This window comes from Pithys albifrons, chromosome Z (genome assembly GCF_047495875.1).
Source record: "Pithys albifrons albifrons isolate INPA30051 chromosome Z, PitAlb_v1, whole genome shotgun sequence".
Classification (NCBI taxonomy): Eukaryota; Metazoa; Chordata; class Aves; order Passeriformes; family Thamnophilidae; genus Pithys; species Pithys albifrons.
In genome coordinates this window covers 82,068,401-82,088,378 of record NC_092497.1, presented here as the reverse complement: position 1 = coordinate 82,088,378, position 19,978 = coordinate 82,068,401, and the positions used below count along the sequence as shown (strand labels likewise).

General features: G+C 40.6%; 1 protein-coding gene across 1 annotated transcript in view; it reads right to left on the bottom strand.

The window, feature by feature from the left end:
- Positions 1-19,978, bottom strand: part of LOC139684397 (neuronal acetylcholine receptor subunit alpha-7-like) — a 58,557-nt gene that overhangs the window by 9,331 nt on the left and 29,248 nt on the right. Inside the window, exons 3-8 of the mRNA XM_071580310.1 lie at positions 16,767-16,811; positions 15,103-15,212; positions 12,044-12,123; positions 11,227-11,394; positions 8,670-8,864; positions 7,284-7,370 (exon numbers count right to left, since the gene is read on the bottom strand). Coding sequence (XP_071436411.1) covers positions 7,284-7,370; positions 8,670-8,864; positions 11,227-11,394; positions 12,044-12,123; positions 15,103-15,212; positions 16,767-16,811 — 685 coding nt within the window. The remainder of the gene's footprint in view (positions 1-7,283; positions 7,371-8,669; positions 8,865-11,226; positions 11,395-12,043; positions 12,124-15,102; positions 15,213-16,766; positions 16,812-19,978) is intronic.

Genomic DNA, 19,978 nt, shown 5'->3' with positions numbered 1-19,978 from the left:
CTGGACTGCTGCCATGGGCCAGAAAAATGGACCAGAAAACCTTCTTTTGAAGCACCTCAATATCCCTGACTTACACAGCAACATTCCTTAGGGATACTGAGGTCTGTACTGGTGACTTCCAAGCGCTCTTCATATGTCTTAAAACCTGTGTGATGCTTTCTTCAGCAGTTGTGTGTGAACTGAAAAGCTCAGTTCATCTCCTTAAAGCAGCATGAAACATTTGCTCTTCTATGATTGATTTTCTTCCCTTACTTTGCCAAAGGAGTACTGATGTAACATAACTATCTGGACAGCTGTTTAACATCTGCACTATCAGAGGATGATCAGACACTCTTGTCATAGGAAATACAGATTTAATAAAAGCATAGACAGCCAGAAGGTCTTCTAAAAAGACAGTGAGAATGACTATTTGTTCTTGCAAGCATACTCTGATGTCACCTATATCAAAGGATAGAAATTACTAGCAATTTATAACTTGAAGGATATTCAGTGTCATTTTTGGATGTTTTATGCTATTATCTCATGTTAGAGAAGCACCTTAGTATTATTTGAGAGATGTTTTTGAATACACACTACTGAAATGGAACTGAATTAACTTCAAGACCTGTTTAGCAACAAGGTAAACAAAACAGAATTCCAAAGAGGAACAAGATTATTACAGATGGATGTTTTGCCTTGTTGATTTTATCATTGAACACTAACTGAGAAAGCAGTTACCACATTCAGATTTGTTAACATAGTCAATCACAGGAAAGGCAGAGCATCTCCATTGCAACCAGTTACAGACTTGTTCCTGTGATGTAGAAGTGTTGTGTTCAGTTATCCACATTGATCAAGTTGGATACCTCCCACTGGTTTTCCTGTTTATATTCTGCTTTTGCAGGAAATGTCAGGTTTTGCCATGTGAAATCATAGACTGGTTAAGAGCTGCTCTACATCAGGTAATTTCAGTAATTCAGGGCTGAGTGCTTTGTGCTTCTTGTGACTTCAGAATGAGATATTCTTTGGTCTTCCTTCTGTAAATGGTCCAGGTTAGTGAATGGAAGCCTGTGCAGGATACCAAAAACCCCAGACACCAGCAGAGGTGCTTCCAACCACTCTTCTTCTTTTCTCCTGTCGCAGGGACCAGGCCTCGTGCTGGGCAGATGCTTTGACAGTCTACAATGGTAGAGTTACCCAGAGACCAAGAAAATCAAAACAGAGGAGAAATTCTCTTGGAGTGTTATTGTTGTACACAGACAGTAAATATCCACTGAAGGAAGACATAGGCAGGAAAACTATTTCCTCCATTGTCAAGATTCATTGTGACACACACCTTGTGCTCCATTAGCTCCCATTGACAGTAGAAAGTGAAGAGCATCATCTCATTCCAGATGGTCCCTCAGAAACATGAAATGTCTTAAAAGAGAGGGATTTCAGGACTAGACTGTGTCTACCAGCGGATTATCATGTTTGTAGAGGAAATACAGGCAGTGTTTTCACAGTGTTTGCAAACTCTTCTCCCACATGCTTTTGAAGAATAGAACTGGGTATATGAAAAGTAAACCTGTTTTTTGTGTTTGTTTTGTTTTGTTTGTTTGTTGGGAGGTTTTCCGTAAGTAAAAAGGCATCCAAGATTCTTGGCTTTGGGAAAGGTACCACTGATCATGAGGCATGAAACTGTAAGAGCTGTTGTGAGTGAAAATTTCTGTTTCATGGAAGAGACTGAGCAGGTCCCTGGCACTAGCAAGGTACCAGGCAGAACCGTGAAAGGGATGGGGGAAAAGCAGTTCAAAAACTCAAAAAGAGACAGAGTAAAGTGAAATGGCATCTGATGAGAATATGCAGGAAGATGACAGAAAATGTAACAGGAGTTTAATCTAATTTTCTCTCTCTAGTTAGAAGCACTAATGCCTTATGTTTGTAACTTAAAACAATCTGTGACCCCTGGAGATGGCAAAGCACCCCATTGTTTCCTGTTTCAGTAATTTGCAGTCTCATTTGCTGTACAACCAAATGCAAGAAATCACTCCAAGCATCTGCTGCAAACTCACTTACTCACAGTGTAAAACCTTCAAGCTTATTGAAATAATGAAGACATGATGAGGAATGGCAAGGAGGGGGACAAAGCTGAAAATGTCATCATAACAAAGCCCTAAGCCATAAGTAAGTGTTGTATATTTTAAAGTAGCTAAATAAGACAGAGGGAATAAGACAGAGGGAAATGCAGTTTCATTAACTGAAGACGAAGATAACTTTATGTTCATTGTGCATTATTTGATATGTCCAGCCAAAATATCAAGCATTGTGTGGATGTTACTCATAGAAAATGACAGTTCCTCTTATTCATGAGCCCTTTGAAACACTGTCCACAGACCAACTTCCAGGTGTTCCACACTTTCTTTCTCCCATAACCTCCTTTTAAAAAAAAAATTCAGATTCTTGATCCAAAACCAGTGGTCTTATTTTGGAGAGAGCTGGTAGCAAATAAGGATTTGTAGCACTTTGAAGTTATTTTGGCATGAAAAACAGTGGGAAAATATTAACCACATCTGTGCAAAGGGATATCTTGAATTGCCAGATGAAAAAAGTGTTTATGGAAGAAATGAATAATCTGACTCACCTGAGAGGACTAACATTTAATTTCAAGATTTGACTTTTGAGCAGAAATATGCCTTAACAGCTTTGACAAATTACTTTGAAAATAACACCTCCTCAGAGCCCTGGCTAGAATGGATGAAGAGCAACCAGCTCGGAACTTATTGCAGCTTCAGTCTCAAGCCCAAGAGTTCTGCTGTGGGTGGTCCTGGCTGTTTCTCTGAGTGACTGTACTTTCTGTGCTTTCAAGAGCCTGAACTCAAAGTCTGCAGGGACCTGAACAAAAAGCCTGCAGAGTTTTGGACCAATACAAGTGTAAAGAGCTGGGTGGGGTTTTCAAAACAAGCATTCAAGGGTCTTTCTTTGCACGGTGTCACTCTGTTCCTCCAGTGGTGGGACTGCAGCACAGTAAACCAGTGGTGAAAGAAAGATGGAGGTAGGTTGGTGAAGGAGGTTCCCCACAGTCTGTGTCTCAGTGCAGAATGGAACAAGAGGTGAACCTGGGGCTTACTATGGCTGGAGATTGGTGTTTTCTTAAAAACAAAACACCTGGTGCTAGAAGAAGACAGGATCACAGCAGCATGGCGAAGTACAGACAACTAAAAACTTTTCAGTGGCCCCAAGAGGTTTTCCCGCTCTGGAGTGATATTGCAATCATGAAGAAAGAAGATATGCTGATTAGGCTCCTACTGGGTTGATACCAGTTTGCTAGACCAATAGCTTTGGCCATATCTGCTTTGACCATGGGCCATGGATTGTTCTGTCTTTCTGAAAAGCTGGTTGGTTTGGGTTTTGGTTGTTTCTTTTAATTTTATTTTTACATTAGGAGATTCATTTTTTTAAGTCTATGAGCTCAAACGAGCAGTTTATCCTGACACATTTTTGAAGATATTCCTACAGCAGTGTAAAATAAATATGATTCTGGTCACTGCTTCATTTTGTGCCACTGGATGTAAGACCACATGACCATCAACTGTGTAATCTTAAGGAGGCTCCAATCAAAGGATAGTTACGAAGGGCAAAAGTTATGGTTAAGAATTTCTATTGACTTAGGGAAATTTTTCCTTAGTGACTTCCAATACATCATTTCCTAGTCTTAATTACAAGATTCCTTTTGAATGGAAAACAGAGTTTAATGAAACAGAGCAGGGAGATGAAGACTTTAAAGGAATGCAGGCATATGTCTATTGCCTAAGGAAGGAACTAATCCTCTCTTCAGAGATGGTCATATAACCATTACCAAACCCAGAACTGATTACCCACAGCTATTTACATAGAACCATAGAATCATTTAGATCTGAAAATACCTCTAATATCGAGTTCAACCATTCATCTAACATGGATCACATTGTCTTTACAGAAGGAAAATAGTCCTTACAGTTTGGATCCAAATGTCTCAAATGTAGTTGTCAGACGAATTATCTAAGCCTTTAGTTTCAAAGGTCAGGGTCTGAGTTTGTACAAAATCTCTAATAACAATAACAGTATTTGTTTGTAACAGTATTTGTTTAACTTTGATTTGGTCACTGAACCAGGAAATCAACACAGTGGAATATGAATATCCTTTCTTACATACTGCACTGGACTGAGTGCAGTCGTAGGTACAGAAAGATGCATGAAATCTCCATGAAATTACTGGCATTTATAGTACATGACAAGTTTGTGCATAAGTATACAGGGTTTTAGAAACAGAAAAAACAATTGTCGTATACCTGACCTGTATCACGCAGGCTTTATGATTTTGCACTCAGGCCAGCAATCTATGTGTGTAGCACATCCAGAGTTCTCTGTATTTCTGTGTATACTTTCCTCAAGTAATGAACTTCAGCTGCCTATTTACATAGGCTATCATTAAAAGTAATTTTAAAGTGAAAAACTGAAAGTGAATAAAATCATAAGTGCCTTCTTGTAAGGCACAATTAAGCTACGTTAGGACACAGCTGCTGCTTTATAGCCATGGTCTGAAAGCCTTTTAAGAGCTACATTCCAGAGGTTTTAAGTGACAGGAGGGACTTCCAGGATCCTGTAGAAAGAAGCCTTATTCATAAAGTTGACTTGTGTTGGATCCTGGCCAAACTTTTCTGTTTGTAGATGTCATAGGACTGACTTTAATGCTTTTGATTTAAATGGTGGAGCTGTTTGCTGTGCTATGGGTGGTTAATGCTTTAAACAGAAACAGAGGCATCTTTCTGTGGTTCAGCCTTCTTCCTTTCTTTGGCATCTCCACAAAAGGGCAGGATTCAATTTTCAAAATATTGTGGTGCATTGCTTCACATAAAGGCATGCTGTTGAAAACAGCTTTGAAAATATCTAGTTTCCCCAAAAGGAAGGATGTGCTGGAGAATGATGGGAACAGACATGCTACTGGGCAAGGAGATTATGTTATGTCCCCCTGTTAGAGAAAGCATAAAGTTTTCAGAACTTGAGATCATGCTAAACCACATAGCCCAACTTTGAACACTTGCTGAACAATGGCTGTTTGGGTGCAGAAGCCAAACGGTTGAGCAGTCTCCTTGCCTATTTGGAGAAGGGCAAGGAGTTAGGAGCAGGGTTTTAAACTAGGAGTATGGAAGGGAGACAACAACCCAAATATAAATGCAGAAACAACAGACAAGGATGGCAAGAAAATGGTGTTGGGTGGCCAGAGCAAGAAAGACCTCAAGAATGGTGAAACAAAGTGGAGGATGTCACCTCCAGAGTGAGAAAATGCATGAAGTCTAGGAAATATGCAGGACCAACTGGAACTCTACACATAGTCATGAAAAAATAAAGTGGCTGGAAAGTTGAGTTGTGGAGAGACATTACTCACTACCAGAATGCTCTGATGCATATGTGCAAGCTCTTCAGGGGGAACAGACAGTGAAGATAATGCAGGCTGCCTGCTAATATGAAGGAGCCACTTGGATGTGAGGGGCTCCTCTTTGGGATGGACAAGAGCTGCTGAAGAGCTTGTGGGTCAGGGTCAGTGAACAGGCAAACAGGAGTGATGATGTGGTGGGAGGGCATTAGAGACCATACACACATGGGGATGAGGACTTCTTAAAACAGCTCAGAGAAACTTAGGTATCACAGATCCTCACTGTCACCAGGGCTTGGTCTTCTCTGCTGACTGCTGAAAAGGCAACACATTATATTCTATTATATTAATCATATTATATTATTTATATTATTTATATTATATTATATTATATTATATATTGTATTTATTATATTATATTTATTATATCATATTTATTATATTATATGTATGAGTATTTGTGTGTATATGTGTGTATATACGTATTGTCTATATTATACATATTTTACACATATATGTGTGTATGTATATGTGTATGTGTATATATATATATATCTGTATGTAAGTGTAACGGAAGCAATCAGGAGGATTTCTAACAGATGTCAGAAATAATTTCTTGATATAAGTACAGGACAGGCCAAAGTGGTGCACAGTTGGTTCTGCATTTCGCTAATAAAGAAGAACTGTTTGGGAACATGATAATCAGTAGAAAGCTAGGATGGAGTTACTGTGAAATAGAGGAGTTCAAGACCATGAAGCAAGTGAGGAATGAGAACAGCAGAGTATAGACCTTGGACTTCAGGTGAACAGACCTCTCATTTTTGGGGGGAAATTAGTTCTTGGGATCTCACTAGAAGATTCTGCTAAAGATAAAGAAGCACAGGAAAACTGCAAGGGCTTGAAGTACAACAGTGTTCAACTGGAGGAAATAAGTGAGCACACCAGGAGATAAGTGTGGCTAAGCTGAGAACTCATAGTATGGCTTCAGTGCAGAAAGGAGGGAGTTGTGGGAATCAGGGACAGACCACAAAAGAAAGATTTGGAAGCATTGTCTGGACATGACATTTGCTGTAATGGAATGTTAAAGCTCATGAATCGAGACTGGCAAGGTAATCAGGGGCAACTGAAAGAGCTTCTATCACTACACAAACAGCTGAGCAAAAAACCCATGGGCTGGCTGCTGAATAGAGGGGATTATTTAGTGTCAGTAAAGAGTGATAAGGCCAAGACAGTGTGTACTTTGCCTCAGTTTTCACCATCAATGTCTCTTATGGCTCAATTTTCACCACCAATGTCTCTTATGTCTCTGTGTTGATCCTTCTTCATTTTGTAAAAGACAATATATTTATTTTCTCTATCCTGCAATGATACTGCCAGTTCACAGCTGAGAAACTGAGGCCCCATGAGATCAAGGTAAATGGATAGGTCCTATAAAAACAGATGATGCAACGATGCTTGTAACAATGCCCATGTTCCCAAGATGATGATCTGTCCCATAGCTTTCAGCACATATTAAAAATGCTTGAGAGGTGTTATTTGGGTTTTGACTGTTGTATCTGGAGTTGCTCTTCAGATAGGGAGTAGAGAACGAGAAGGGGGAAGGCAGGGAAGAGTTGCATAACAGCATGGAGGTGGGGCAATGTAGAAGAAAGATAAATTTTCTGCAGTCTTTATTCTGCATCCTCTCAATCCTTGCAGTCACCAGTTTATCTGATATTTACAGTGCCTTTTTGTATTCCTCATGTAGATTCTTTTCATACATGCAAATGATGAAGTCCAGACTGACATTCAGTCCTGACATTGCTGAATGCAAATCTAGATTAACTAAAGGAGTCCATTCTCAAATAGGCTTTGAACAGCTCTTGACAGGTGTCATACATTGCGCACAAAGTAGAGAAAGCCAACTTACCTATTAGTGGGACTGAGTCAGAAGTAGCAGGCATGATTTCAGCCACAAGCAGCATGAATACAGTCAGGGAAAGAAGGACAGTGATACCTGCAGGGAGTGAAAACGTTTGGGAAGAATGAGGCATATGAACTCTGCAACTGCGCCTCTGAGGTCTTTGCTGTTAAATATAGCTTTGTCCTGATCTATAGCTAAGCCAAACACAGGACTTCATGTCTGTCAACGCAGATGAGAACTTCCACAACGTGTGAGCATTTTTGGATGCAACTCTCTCTGATGTCTTTTCATTTTTCTGTAATACACACAAACCCTTGCTTCTTTTAAAGTAATGAAGAAATCATCCCTGCTGAGTGAAACAAAGCTTGTAGAACTGGTAAATTGCATTGCTTTTCCCAAACATTGCACAAACAAAGCCCAGATGGTTGTTAGGAGCTAAGAGAGGCTTGCACAGACAGGAGGCCAGGTTTTGCTATTGCATATTATATAACATCCCTCAAACAAATACATCCTGTTTTAAAAGAATCTCTTTGTTCCATCTGGAAATGCTGTTGCTGAACGTAACTGTCCTGGTACTGAGAAATCACAAGGTCAATGCATGAACATTAGCTTTTATTTTCTTGCCAACATTCTATTTCAGCTCAAATAAGTCTTTTTCTTGTCTTGTATTTCATAGATAGCAATTGTAACCCACATAGCCTATGTTTTACTTCTTGTAAGACAGGCTGCTCAGATACTTGTTTCTCTTGCTAACACTGATGATACTTCACATGATTTAAAAGGCTCTGTCCTGAGACAAAATGATGCACAATTAACTCTTAAGGTCTGATCTGGGCCAGTCTGGTGTATTTCCAGATCACCTCCGTCTTTTCTTGGAAGAATCCTTCCTGGTTTTATCAACACACATAACAGTAAATATAATTTAGCCCTTCCTTGGCTGTCACAGCTTTGTGTTCACAAGGGACTTGTGGCTAGGTTGTTTGGGAGCTGAACTTTGAGGATAAGAATCCAGTGCCCAGCTGCTTCTGCTCAAAACTCTTCACTGTGCACCTTAGTATGTCCTATCAGAAAAACAGAGCTAATCAGCTACAAAATGCATTGAGACATACTCAAGACAGAAGAGTAGGCATAACAGAGTATTATCACTGCTGTCCGTGCCAACAGCTTATTGTTCAGCCTTCTGCCATGTTAAAGTCCAAAAGATTTTAGAATTGTTTAGCAGAGGATATGTGAATGTCATACAGAAAGCTGTTGATATTTTTCTGCAACCAAACAAATACTTCTATTGCTCTTCTAGCAAAGTCTTTATTCATCAAGCATCATAGCACCATGAGGTTTTTATTTTCTGTTTTATAGGATGCTTATGAAATAAATGAATACTCTAGCACTTACCTAAAGAAATCTTCTCCCCTGAATCAGCTGGCAAAAGGAATACAAGCAGTGCCAAGCCAGATATGAGAACACAGGGAATGAGTAGATTCAAGCCATAGTAGAGGGTGCGTCGACGCATGGTGATGGTGTATGTCACATCTGGGTATGGTTCTTTGCAGCATTCATAGTACATCTCATTCCTCTTTCCTGGGACACCTAGAGAGGGAAATAAGAGCTTTGGGAATAAGTGTAAGACTTCTAGTATCCTTTTGGACTGGGCCAAGAACTGATGGTTTAGGAGCCAATGTGTGTCATCTCTAGCTGCTATTCCACTTTTCATCTTTTTTAGGGCTTACTTTCATGCCTTATGAGTCACTTGAACCTAGGTTAGTCAAGAAAGCTCATCTGGCCAAAGGAAAACAGTCATGAGCATCCAACCTCAACAAGAAAAATGTGCATTCTGCCTTTCTACATTCTATGAATGCTGACATGCTGCTGACGTCATTTTCACTAGCACATGCAGCAGATTTTCTGTGTGATAAGTGCCAGTGCTTCTTGTGTTTCTGTTTTCCTCTTATACACTGTGGTAATTTTGGCTTTAGTTCTAGCTAGACCTCAAATTAGCAGGCTCAGAGAATCCATGTAGATTAGGAGGGACAGGTATTACCTGACTTAAATAACCAAAGAAATATTTCATACCAGATGATGCAAATCTGAGATATAAATGCAGTAGAGTAGGAGGGGTTTCTCAGTTGCCATGGTGGCTGCAGTAGAGCAGGAAGTGCTGCTGCTGTCCTGCTGTCCTGGGCCTTGCTGCTGCCACTGCTGCTTTGCACTTTGTTTGAGTTCAGGGAAGTAGAAACATTTTCTTGTTATCTCTCTCTTTTACCTTGCTGGGTGTCTTTTGAGGTACTTTATGAATCTGGAGTTATGAAATCTGTTTTTCAGTGGGAGGTAAAAAATTGTTGTTTTATCTAACTTGTGTAACTGCATATTATATTGATCTTTCAAGTTTCTCTTTTCTGTATAAATACATATAGTTAATTTGGGTTTAAACATGTTCTGAGTTCCAGTTTTTTTCCTTTCTCCCTTTTTCTCAGCAGGAGGAGGAAGGAGGCTGACACTCTGTGTCGGGCAGTTGGCATTTTGCCAGCTCAACCCAAGACATACACATATTTTCTTTTTTCTTTTTTTTTTTTTTTTTGGCAGGAAAAACAAACAGGATATGGCTTAATTTTCAAAAAGGATGTTAAGTTCAGCTTAAAGTCTGTTGTACCTGAAGGTTAAGAGACATAGTTGTACAGTATAGCTGTACTGCAGGGTTCATAGTGACCCTGCTGCAGTAGATTGCCTGTCATGCTGCATGATGGAGACCACTGCAAGAGCACAAGAATTGTCAGGAGAGCTGAAAGACCTTAGCACCTTGTGTCTTTCATGCCAAAACTGCTGACTTCTTTTTTGTTTCTGTGTACATAACAGAAGATGTGACGATGTGAACATTTTGGTAGGAGCCTAGCAAAGTCTTCATAAAGGATGTGGCCATGGCTCACCTGAGGTGCTACTTAACTCCTTTGCTGAATGAGCTAAATAACTCTCTGTTTTGTTCTCCCCTGCTCAGAGTTGAAGGCAGGTAAACCACAGACTCTTAATCAGATATGTAAAGTTATTGGTCAGAAATAACCACTATAAAGGAGCACTGGACAGTCAGGAGAGCTCTGAAATAAGCACTAAAGCACTAAGTTGGATTTTCAGATGATTTCACTGTGGAGTCCTCTGGTTTCTCATTAGACTGAATATAATTTCCTCGATGTCCTGAGCTGTTTTATATATATATATGTGTGTGTGTGTGTGTGTGTGTGTGCATATATATATATATATATATATATATATATATGTATGCAGTTAGTCAGGGCAGTTATTTCCTTGTCTGTGTATTCAGATTGGAAGATAAAATGTCTTATTCGCAACCTCTCCTTAGGGTGGTCTAAGTTCCATCAATTTGTGTAGCAATCCTTCTGAGTTAGAGCTATATAAATGATTTCAAAAAAACTCAACAGAAACTCACTCTGAATACATGAGCATAGATTCTTATTTTGAAAATACAGGTGCTTTCAAAGTGCAGAAGACAAGAGAGACATACTGATCTGCAGTTATTGTGAACTAGTAGACACTTGATGGTTTTCTGGGTAAGAGAGATTCATTTATGTAGTTTTCCTGAAGTATTTTTTACACCAATCAGTTTTGCTGATGTGTTAGAGTAAATGTGACAGTAGTGTTCCATGCTCCTACATGAGACACATCCAAGTCTGGTAATGACAAACTGCTCAGATGCATCAGGACTAATAGCTTTCATTTATGTACTCAGTGGCAGGCACATCAGAACACAGTGTTTTCAGACACAGTTCAATGAATGTGGCTGAAAGACTGTTGCAGATATGAATTTTTCTTCCTTTTTGCTTCTTATATATAAATTTTTAATATCTGTATTTGATGTCCCAGTGTGATTGATCATTTCTACGTATTTGGGGTTTGCCTTTGAAAATTAGACTACTGAAAATTATTAAGCTGGCCAATTTACCGACTAAATCCCATTCTCCATTTGAGATGTAGTTGGAAATATCAACTTCAAGCATCTGCAGGTCAATCAACCAGCCACTGTGAGTCCAGGAGCCAAACTTCAAATCACACTTCTGTACATCAAAGGGGAACCAGCGGACATCAATATAACAGGTGCTCTTCAAAATACCTGTGGATAGAAATAAGTCACAATCAAGCATATACAGGGCACATTTCATCTTGAACTTATCTAACTGATGGATTGTGAGAACATTACCTGCCCAGAAAGTCTGTGATACAGTCATGGGCTAGCCAAACAAGTATTTCAGGTAGAAAATGCTATCATGAGTGGAATAACCTCCCTGCTGTACCCTGCGGTCATGGAATCAGCAATGTAGTTGGAAAAGAGGCTGAGACCTGGACCCAGCTGTCTCAGACCAATTCAAGTTTGTCTTTTCACCTGGAGCTGTAGCCTCAGCCTGGCAGAGAGCTCTTCAATGCAGAGCAAGCACTTCTCTCAGGGTCTCTGGTCATACACATCTTCACTCAACAAAGACCTAACTGCATATGAAACATGATGTGATGGTGCCCACACCTTGTTTTGAATAACTTCTCAGGTGGACCTCTGGAGATTCTAAGCAAACTGCTTAGGAGAATCGATTTGTGAAGTGGAAATACATCACTTACAATGGACCTAAATTATCTCAGTGGGTCTGTCCCATAATTATCAGGCTTGAAAAATTTCCACAGACTACTTTTGAACACCTTGGCTTCATTTGTGAAGGAAAACTGCTCAGATTTATTTGATTAAAAGCAAACAAATGTTCTCTGTGCCCTACCTGGAGGAATATATTGGCAGGATCCAGAGTAGTTCACCAACACGTTTGTGTGAAATGTCGCATCAAATCTTTCATCTGCACTGTAATACAACATAAACAAAAGAGAGCAAAGCAAAGAAAAAGAAAGTTCTTGAGTAAGATGTAGTAACTGTTGACATAAAAATGATCCTTTGGCTGAATTTAATGCACAGAATGTCTGAATTCAATTCCTACGCCTGGCTGAAGAGTCTACCCTTGAACATTATCTCATTTTCTCATTGACAACACTGGCCTGCACCTGGGCAGGTTGTATGCATGCTGCCATGTCAACAAAGAAGTGAGAGGCAGAGTGTTGGATGTCTCAGAGTAAAGACAGAAGAGAAAGGATCAAAAGTGTCACATTAACTGTATCCAAAAACTGGATGGTTGGAGCAATGAGGCTTTTCTAGGTCAGCTGTCAGACTGAGGCAGCTTACCATGTAAATCAAATTATCTGTTACCCAGATAGGTGTTGTAACATCAATGATGACCTGACAACAATTCTGCAGTCTCTTGGAATGCAGCGGTGTCCTAGTTCAGCAGGAGGGACCAGCTAACCCTGTGTGGGGGTGATCAAAGGTGTGTATTCTACCCCCTCTATTCATTCCCCAAGGTCAATGGGCCATTAGCAGCAGCTGCCCAGGGAGCCATTATCACCTTCACACCCAGCCTGAGGGGGTGGAGCTGCTAATGGGCCATCAACAGTTCAACACCCCCTGGCTCCCAGAGTTAATCACCCACTGTGTGAGTCCCCACCCAGGGGGAGGGACTGGGTGCTCCCTGAGGGTACATAAGTGGTGGGTAAGAAGACCTCGGGAACCTCTTGTCGGATCCAGAGCAGCAACAGGACCTTGACAGGAGGAGATCACCGCTCTTGCCCAGACCACAGCCCTCGCCTGCACCAACAGGTTTTTCTTTTCCTTTTGCTCTGGACTTGGGGGAACCACAGGGGTCTCAGCACAAGGGCAAACAAACCCCCTTGGGTTTGTGCCCCAGGACACTGGGTTATACTGCTGGGGTTTTGTGAGTTGAAAGCAATTTCCCTTTTGTGTCAGTGTTGTTATTGTAATATTATTATTAAATTTTAGCTCTGACTTATAATCTCTCTTGTGGTGAGTTCATTTCCCCTGCTGGTTTGCCTTTAAACCAGCACAAGCGGGCCAAGGGTTTGCATCTAGTATCAGAGGAAGGCACTGGGGAAAGTTGTTTTAGGGGGCTTGTAGAAGTAGATTTACTGAGACTCCAAGGGCAAAAACCAGGCGAAAGGGACCAAGAAAACAGAGCTTCTTTACTATCTCAGCAACTTTGAGAAAACTAAGGGAGTAATGACAGACCATTACAATAATTGTCCAAAGGAACAAGGACTGGGGGCTTGTTCCAGGATTCCCCTGGCCTGTAGAGCCTTGCCTGTGGTGGCTATGTGTAGGTCCATGTTGTATGACAATACCACCTTACATACTCTGTCTCTCAACTTGATGCAGAAAATTCAGACCCTTCATTCCTCTTCTGATCTGCTCTTTATCCATGTCTTGAGTTCTCAATCCTCAATATTGTCCCCAACACAAAACAAAGGATAAAACTGAAAACACTAGGTGCACAATGAGTGATAATCATCAAAGTCATAAAAGACAATAAGAAAGGTTTTTATAAATTCAAGGAAAAGAAAAGAAGACAAAGGACCAGATAGATCCACTACTTGCTGTGGAAGGAAAGAAAGTAACAGGGTGGAAAGAGCGCTGCAGTATCTTGCACCCTCTGTGCTTCACTCTTCACAAGCAGTTTATTCCCTACCAATGGCAGGAGTTCATGGCAGAACAGGGGAGGAACAGGTTAAACAAAAGTGGATAAGACCGATTCTACTCAGCAGAGCTAATGAAATTTACTCTTGAGGACTGAAAGACTGGCCGAAATAACCTCTGAAGCATTAACAATTATCTGTGAGAGCTTGTGGGGAACAGGGAATGGCACAGTGTATTAGGGAGATCAAAGAGAATTCAGACTTTTTTTAAAGGTGAAATTATAGACACATCATCCTAACTTCAAAGAAAAGGAGGTGAAAACAGCTGGCACAGATTTGTGAAGGGCCAACTGGATCAAATCAATCTGATCTTCTCACTGACTAAAAGGAAGTAGGTGATATATCTGAACTTCAGTGTGTTCTTATAAAGACAGTAATATGGGCCAGGTTGTATGCCTCCTTTTTTAGAGACTGAAAAGTAATAAAGACAGTCAGGAGCAAAGCTGAAGTGAAGAACACTGAAACAATCCTGGTCTCTCCAATCCTCCTTTGGATATTTGTAGCAAGGACTTGGAATGGACAATGAAACTCGGTGAAATGGAGAAACTTCCAGAACAAAGTTTAAGCTGGATAATGTGAAAGTATTATTCTGAAAACTGTCAGAGAAAGACATATCAGTGAAAATCTAGTAAAAACAACAAGGCTGGAGCACAATACCTGGGGTTTGCTATAGATCAAAAAAAAATAAGTCCAAAACTAAGATGTTATCAGAGCAAAACCAAAATCCCTCCTCCTGGAAAGCATTGAGGAAACAGCTGTCTAGAGACTTTCCACTCCATTCAACAGTGCAGAAGCACTGACTAGAGGGCTAGATTCAGCTCTGGAAGAGAAAAAACAGATTAGAGAGTGTTCAGAGTGGAAGAGGAATGATGAATAGATTTATTAAAAAATAGCAGGAGGAAAGTGAGAAGAAAATCTACTTGTTTACTTCAATTAGGAACATTATGACAGATACATGATAATAATTTTCCAGGAGAGAGATGGTAGTTATGAAGACAATATGGATAGTTTTCTCTCTGCATTCATGGAGGAAAAGTTAAAGAAGACATCTGCAGAAGACAACTAGGAAGATTTAGATTAGCTATTAGGAAAATCTATTAGCTAATGCTTGTTTGGTTTTGTTATTCTTTCAAGCATAAGAGCCAAATCCCTAGATGGCAAAAGGCCCAGAATATCAGTGAAGTACAGCTGATTTTCAGCACCTCATTCTAGTCCCCCACCAGCTGTTGCATGTCTTGCTTACCTGTTATACAGCAGAATGTCTGGTACCCAAATCTGGTCGGCAGGAAATCGTAAGTTCTGCACCCCTGGGTATTCATACTGATCCCAAGACAAGTAAACATCGACCCAGTACTGTTGGCAAACAGATATATCAGATTATATGAGCTTGTAAAACTCTTGTAAGTTGTTTGGAATATTATGGAACAGAATGGATTTTGCCAGTAGCAATAGCAGTAGTATGATAACAATTTAATCTTTAATTTTAATTATTAAGAAAGGTTGGCATATATACAAGAGGGAACAGTGTGACTACTGAGGATGTGAGCTATACATTAGTGTCTAGCTCTCTGCTTTGAGGACTGAGGCCAGGCATCCCAAATCTTTCCTTCAGGGCTGGCAGGCACACTGGTTCTGAGGTAAGGTGTTTTAAATGACCTGGATACTGTCACTGGTAGGTGGACCATGGTCTGACAGTCTCTCTTTGGTGGAAATAATTTCATCTGTTACAAAGGTTGGGTGATTCTTTTAATAACCACCTTGCTCTGAAACATAGGGAAATGAATTTTATATGCCAAGGGGTTGTTCCTGATTTCCACCTCAACACAAATGATTAATTCAAGAAAGGCGCAAGAACAACATTTAGGCTGAACCTTGGGACTTAGAGCAAAGTTCAGTGGGAGGGGTACAAGGGAAACCCTTATTGGTGCTGAGATATATATATAATATACACACATAAAATATATATGAGTGCTTATAACTGAAGAGCTTGTCTGCAAGGATAGGACACCCTCAGGCTCTCCCCTAACAATCCTGTAGTCTGTAGGTTTGTCTGGGTTAGTTTTTGCAATAGGAAACCATTCCTACTGCAAATCCCAGCTGGTAGCTGAGGAAGAAACAGCCTGTTCAGTTGAACACATTAACATGAGATAGGGTTTGGCTGCAGAAGTCAAAACCAAATTAGTTCAATCGCTCAAGTCTCCCACTGGTTTTTCCCTCAAGAACGGCAGTTTTCCTGAGCACAAACCATTTAGGAAATCTGTTTTTACACCATGAGAAAACACCGTATCTCTTACCACAGGCATCCAGGAGCAGACTTTTTATGGGGGAAACTCCCTTCTCCAAAGCCATTGGTGTAGCTAAGTTTTACTTATCCTGCATGACCTGTGCAGGTGAATCCTCAGCTGAAACATGTTGCAGAAGAGGGAGGAGGCATGTTTATGGATGAGATTTTTAAAGCACAAGGGAAGACAATGTTCTCACTGATGGTCCAGGGCACTGCCAACAGTGCAGCAGAGTGCTGTCTGTGGTCCCTGCCCACCCCAACACCCAGTCTGAGCACTCTCCATGTGGTCAGTGTGGCTGGGTCACTTCTGTGTTCAGGGGGATGTGCTGGGGATTTTGTGTCCTGATTCCATGTTTCAGACAGAGGTGAGGATTTTTCCAGAAGTGGCGAGTGGTGGGAGTCTGGGTCATACTGGTCTGCAGGTCTGCTCAAAGGATTACTGTAGTCTCCTGAATTTAATTTTCAGTGCTAAAAGGAGCACTAGGGAAATTTTAGAGGACTTAAAATAGCTGCTTGGATCACATTGTAGACAAGTTAGAAGACAGCAATCTACAGACAGAAATCACATGCAGTAGTTTTCAGTTAGACACGGTTTCTTTTCTTTATTGACACAGGTTACTCACCATTTGCAGCCAAGCATTTGTGATCAACACCTGATTCTTCTCATCCTTTGAACAAAAGGAGGCAGGAAAGAAAAGAGAATAGAAAAATGGATGAGACTCAAAGCACAGTTTGACTACAGAGGGAAGAGTTTCTGTTTCTTTAAGAAAACTCAAATTTTTGGGGTACATAAAGCAAACTTTATAGAGTAGATTGTGAGCTTGGTGCAAAACCACTGAACTGCATTGCTTTGCCCAGACAATGGCAACTCTTTGCTATCCTTTAAACCTACAGAACTTCTATGTGTATCATAACTAATCAATAACAGAAGAGAAAATAATAGATTTTTTAAATATTATTTTGCTGGAGACAATCAAACTCCTCACCAAAAGGACAAGTTTCACCTTTTAGCCACTTGGTCAAAACGAGGTGATTTCCAGTACCACCAAGCATGAAGTAGTTGCAGAGATTTTGTGTTGTCTTGCTGCCACTGCAAAGCCATGGTGAAATAGTGCTGGAAGTGCTGTTCTTTCGGAGTTTCAGCACTATGTAGGTTAGCTCAGGCTGAAAGAAAAGGAAGGATGGCCCTGCGAAGTAGTTAGCACTTGGCAAAAAGGACAAAAGTGCTGCCTGAGAGGGAGTTCACATGGTGCCCACGTAGAGCAAGGGTCTGTAAGTTGAGACACCTGCATGCAGAGGCCATGCGGAAGCAGGTGTGACTCAGAACAGAAACAGAGATGCCCTCATCACCTCGTTGGTGCCAAGTGATCTGGGGAGTCAAAAGGTGCCCAGACTGCTACAGTTAGCCTGCAGATGCAGGGTCCTGCAGTGCTACTGCCACAGTGTCCCATGCAGGAACTGCAAACTCCCAAGCTAATGGATGAAGGAAAATGGCCCAGCAAAGCTTCCTTTTTACTAATTCCCCAGCACACAGGACACTGTACTGCTGGTATTGCTGAACTCCTAGCATGAAACTTGTCTGTGTCATGTTCTACTCTCTTTTCTCATTTGGGTTGTTGAAGGTGCGGAAACACCACAACCGAAAAACAGAGACATTATTGATCTGGAGGACTACTGGTTGTTTTGGCACTGTGGCCACAGTTATGCTCTGCAGCCAGGCTCCTGACCCCAGGAAAAGTAAATTTCGAGCATGAAACAGGCCTTTGTCATAGTGATCCACACAAAACTATCACTCTACCTCCTCTTGAGTCCCCCTGAGACCTGTCTAAACTGCTTGTGCTGCTGTAAGATGGCAGTCAAAAATCAGATCAAATTTTATATCATTACACTGTATTTCCCTTTCTCCTCTCTACTGTTCCTGAAATTGCGACAGCAAATGTGTGCAAACCACAACCTGCCTCCAGAGGCCCTGTTTATCTGCAGCTCCTTTTGTTCCCTTCACTGCTATGGCTGAGGAAATTGTAAGAAAATCTGCAGAAAAATAAGAAAAGTAAAATGCCAGAGAGGACAAACTTTGTCAAGACACAGTTTTTAGATGTTGCAGGATTCAAATGGATAAATGATAAATACCTGGATAAATACAAAATCCTAAAGCAAAAAGAAAAACCCAAACAGAAATGGTAAGTGATAGGGTCATCAGAACTATCTGTGTCCACTGATCTAAGAAATAAAAGCAACCCAGCAACAAAGAGGTTATGTCCCAAGCATCCTTAGAGGCCAGCCATCAGACCATCTGACTAATGCATTCCTGGCCAACAGTGACCCCTGAGGTGTCTTCTAGGGATGGCAAGCATGATGCTTGTCTTAACTGTGCATCAGATCCTAGCAATATTTTGTGTTGTTATCCAATCAATAAGTGTTTCATACTTGTAATCTGCATATGTCCTTCTTACAAAGACCATCTGTGTACTGTTGAAGAAACCTGAACATCATGACTAAAATAATTGTCAGCAACAGTCAGCCAGTGTCTTTCCTGTGAAAAATTAAGGATTGTCCCCATCTACATTGCACCCTAGAGTGAAAGGGAGTAAGCCGCAGGGAGATGCATTAAAGTCCAGTGTAGATCTGGGACGTTATGGGTTTCCAGCATGTAGAGATGCCTTTCATCAGGATCTTTTCATATGTGGCTCTGGATTTACAAGGAAACTCCTTTTCACCTGGCACAATAATTTTATACTTTGCTGGATGACATCTCAGGCTGACTACTGTGTTTCAGAAAACAGTCTGTTGTCATTACCTGTACCCTTACCTATGCCCTTTCTCTGTCACACCTCCCCATGTCAGATACTAATGACCTGGCTAATCAGCTTTGACTACAAACAATTCATCAACCATGTTGTCTCGTGTTGAGCTGGGAAAACGCCAAGTATCCAAGACAGAGAGAAAGGGTTCCTCCTCCCCCCAACCAGCCAAGGGAAAAAGAAGAGGAAGAGGGAAAAAAACTCCAAAATAGGTTTATGCTGAAACTAACTACATGTATTTATACAGGAAAGAGAAAATTAAGAGAAAACTACAATATAACACACACTTACACAAGTTATATATATAACAGGAAATAACTTCCCACTCCCCAATTAATACAAAGTCTATTACACTAGATCTGTAAGTACTTTGACACATAGCAAGAAACAGAAAGAGTAACAACAAAATGTTTCTACTTCCCTGATTTCAAACAAAATGCAAGCAGAGGCAGCAGCAGGAACAAGGCCTACTCTAGCAAGACAGGAGTTGCATTACGTCCTGTCTATACCTCAGCTATGGTGGAACTGACCAAGCCACTCCCACACACTGGATTTTACACCTTTTGAGATGATGTAGTATGGTATGGAATACAGTGTTATTGGCTAGAAGAAGTCAGCTGTTAGCTAGCTCAGCCCAGCTCAAGTCAGCTGACAATTTCAGGCCTAGTCTGAACTTTAAAACATAAATTTAGGTCCACCTGACTAAATCCATAACACATGTATTTCACATAGCATTAAATTTATTGTCTTGGGTAGGTTTTACCTCCTTTTCACAGGACTAGTGTGCTCACAATGTGTCCTACTTCCTAGATTTGATTTTTAGTCAAAGGAAACTTTGTCCTTTAGAGTTCTAACAACTTTATCTACTGAGTAACAATGATTTTCCTTGTCTTGTGTTTTTATAACATCAGTCTGAAAAAGTACAAAGACTAACTGGGGCGGGCTGTTTATGTCTTTTTCAACTTGAGTGGATAAAAGAGTCACTTTAGGATATTTTCATGACCATTCAGAGTCTATTCTCATCCTTGCCATCA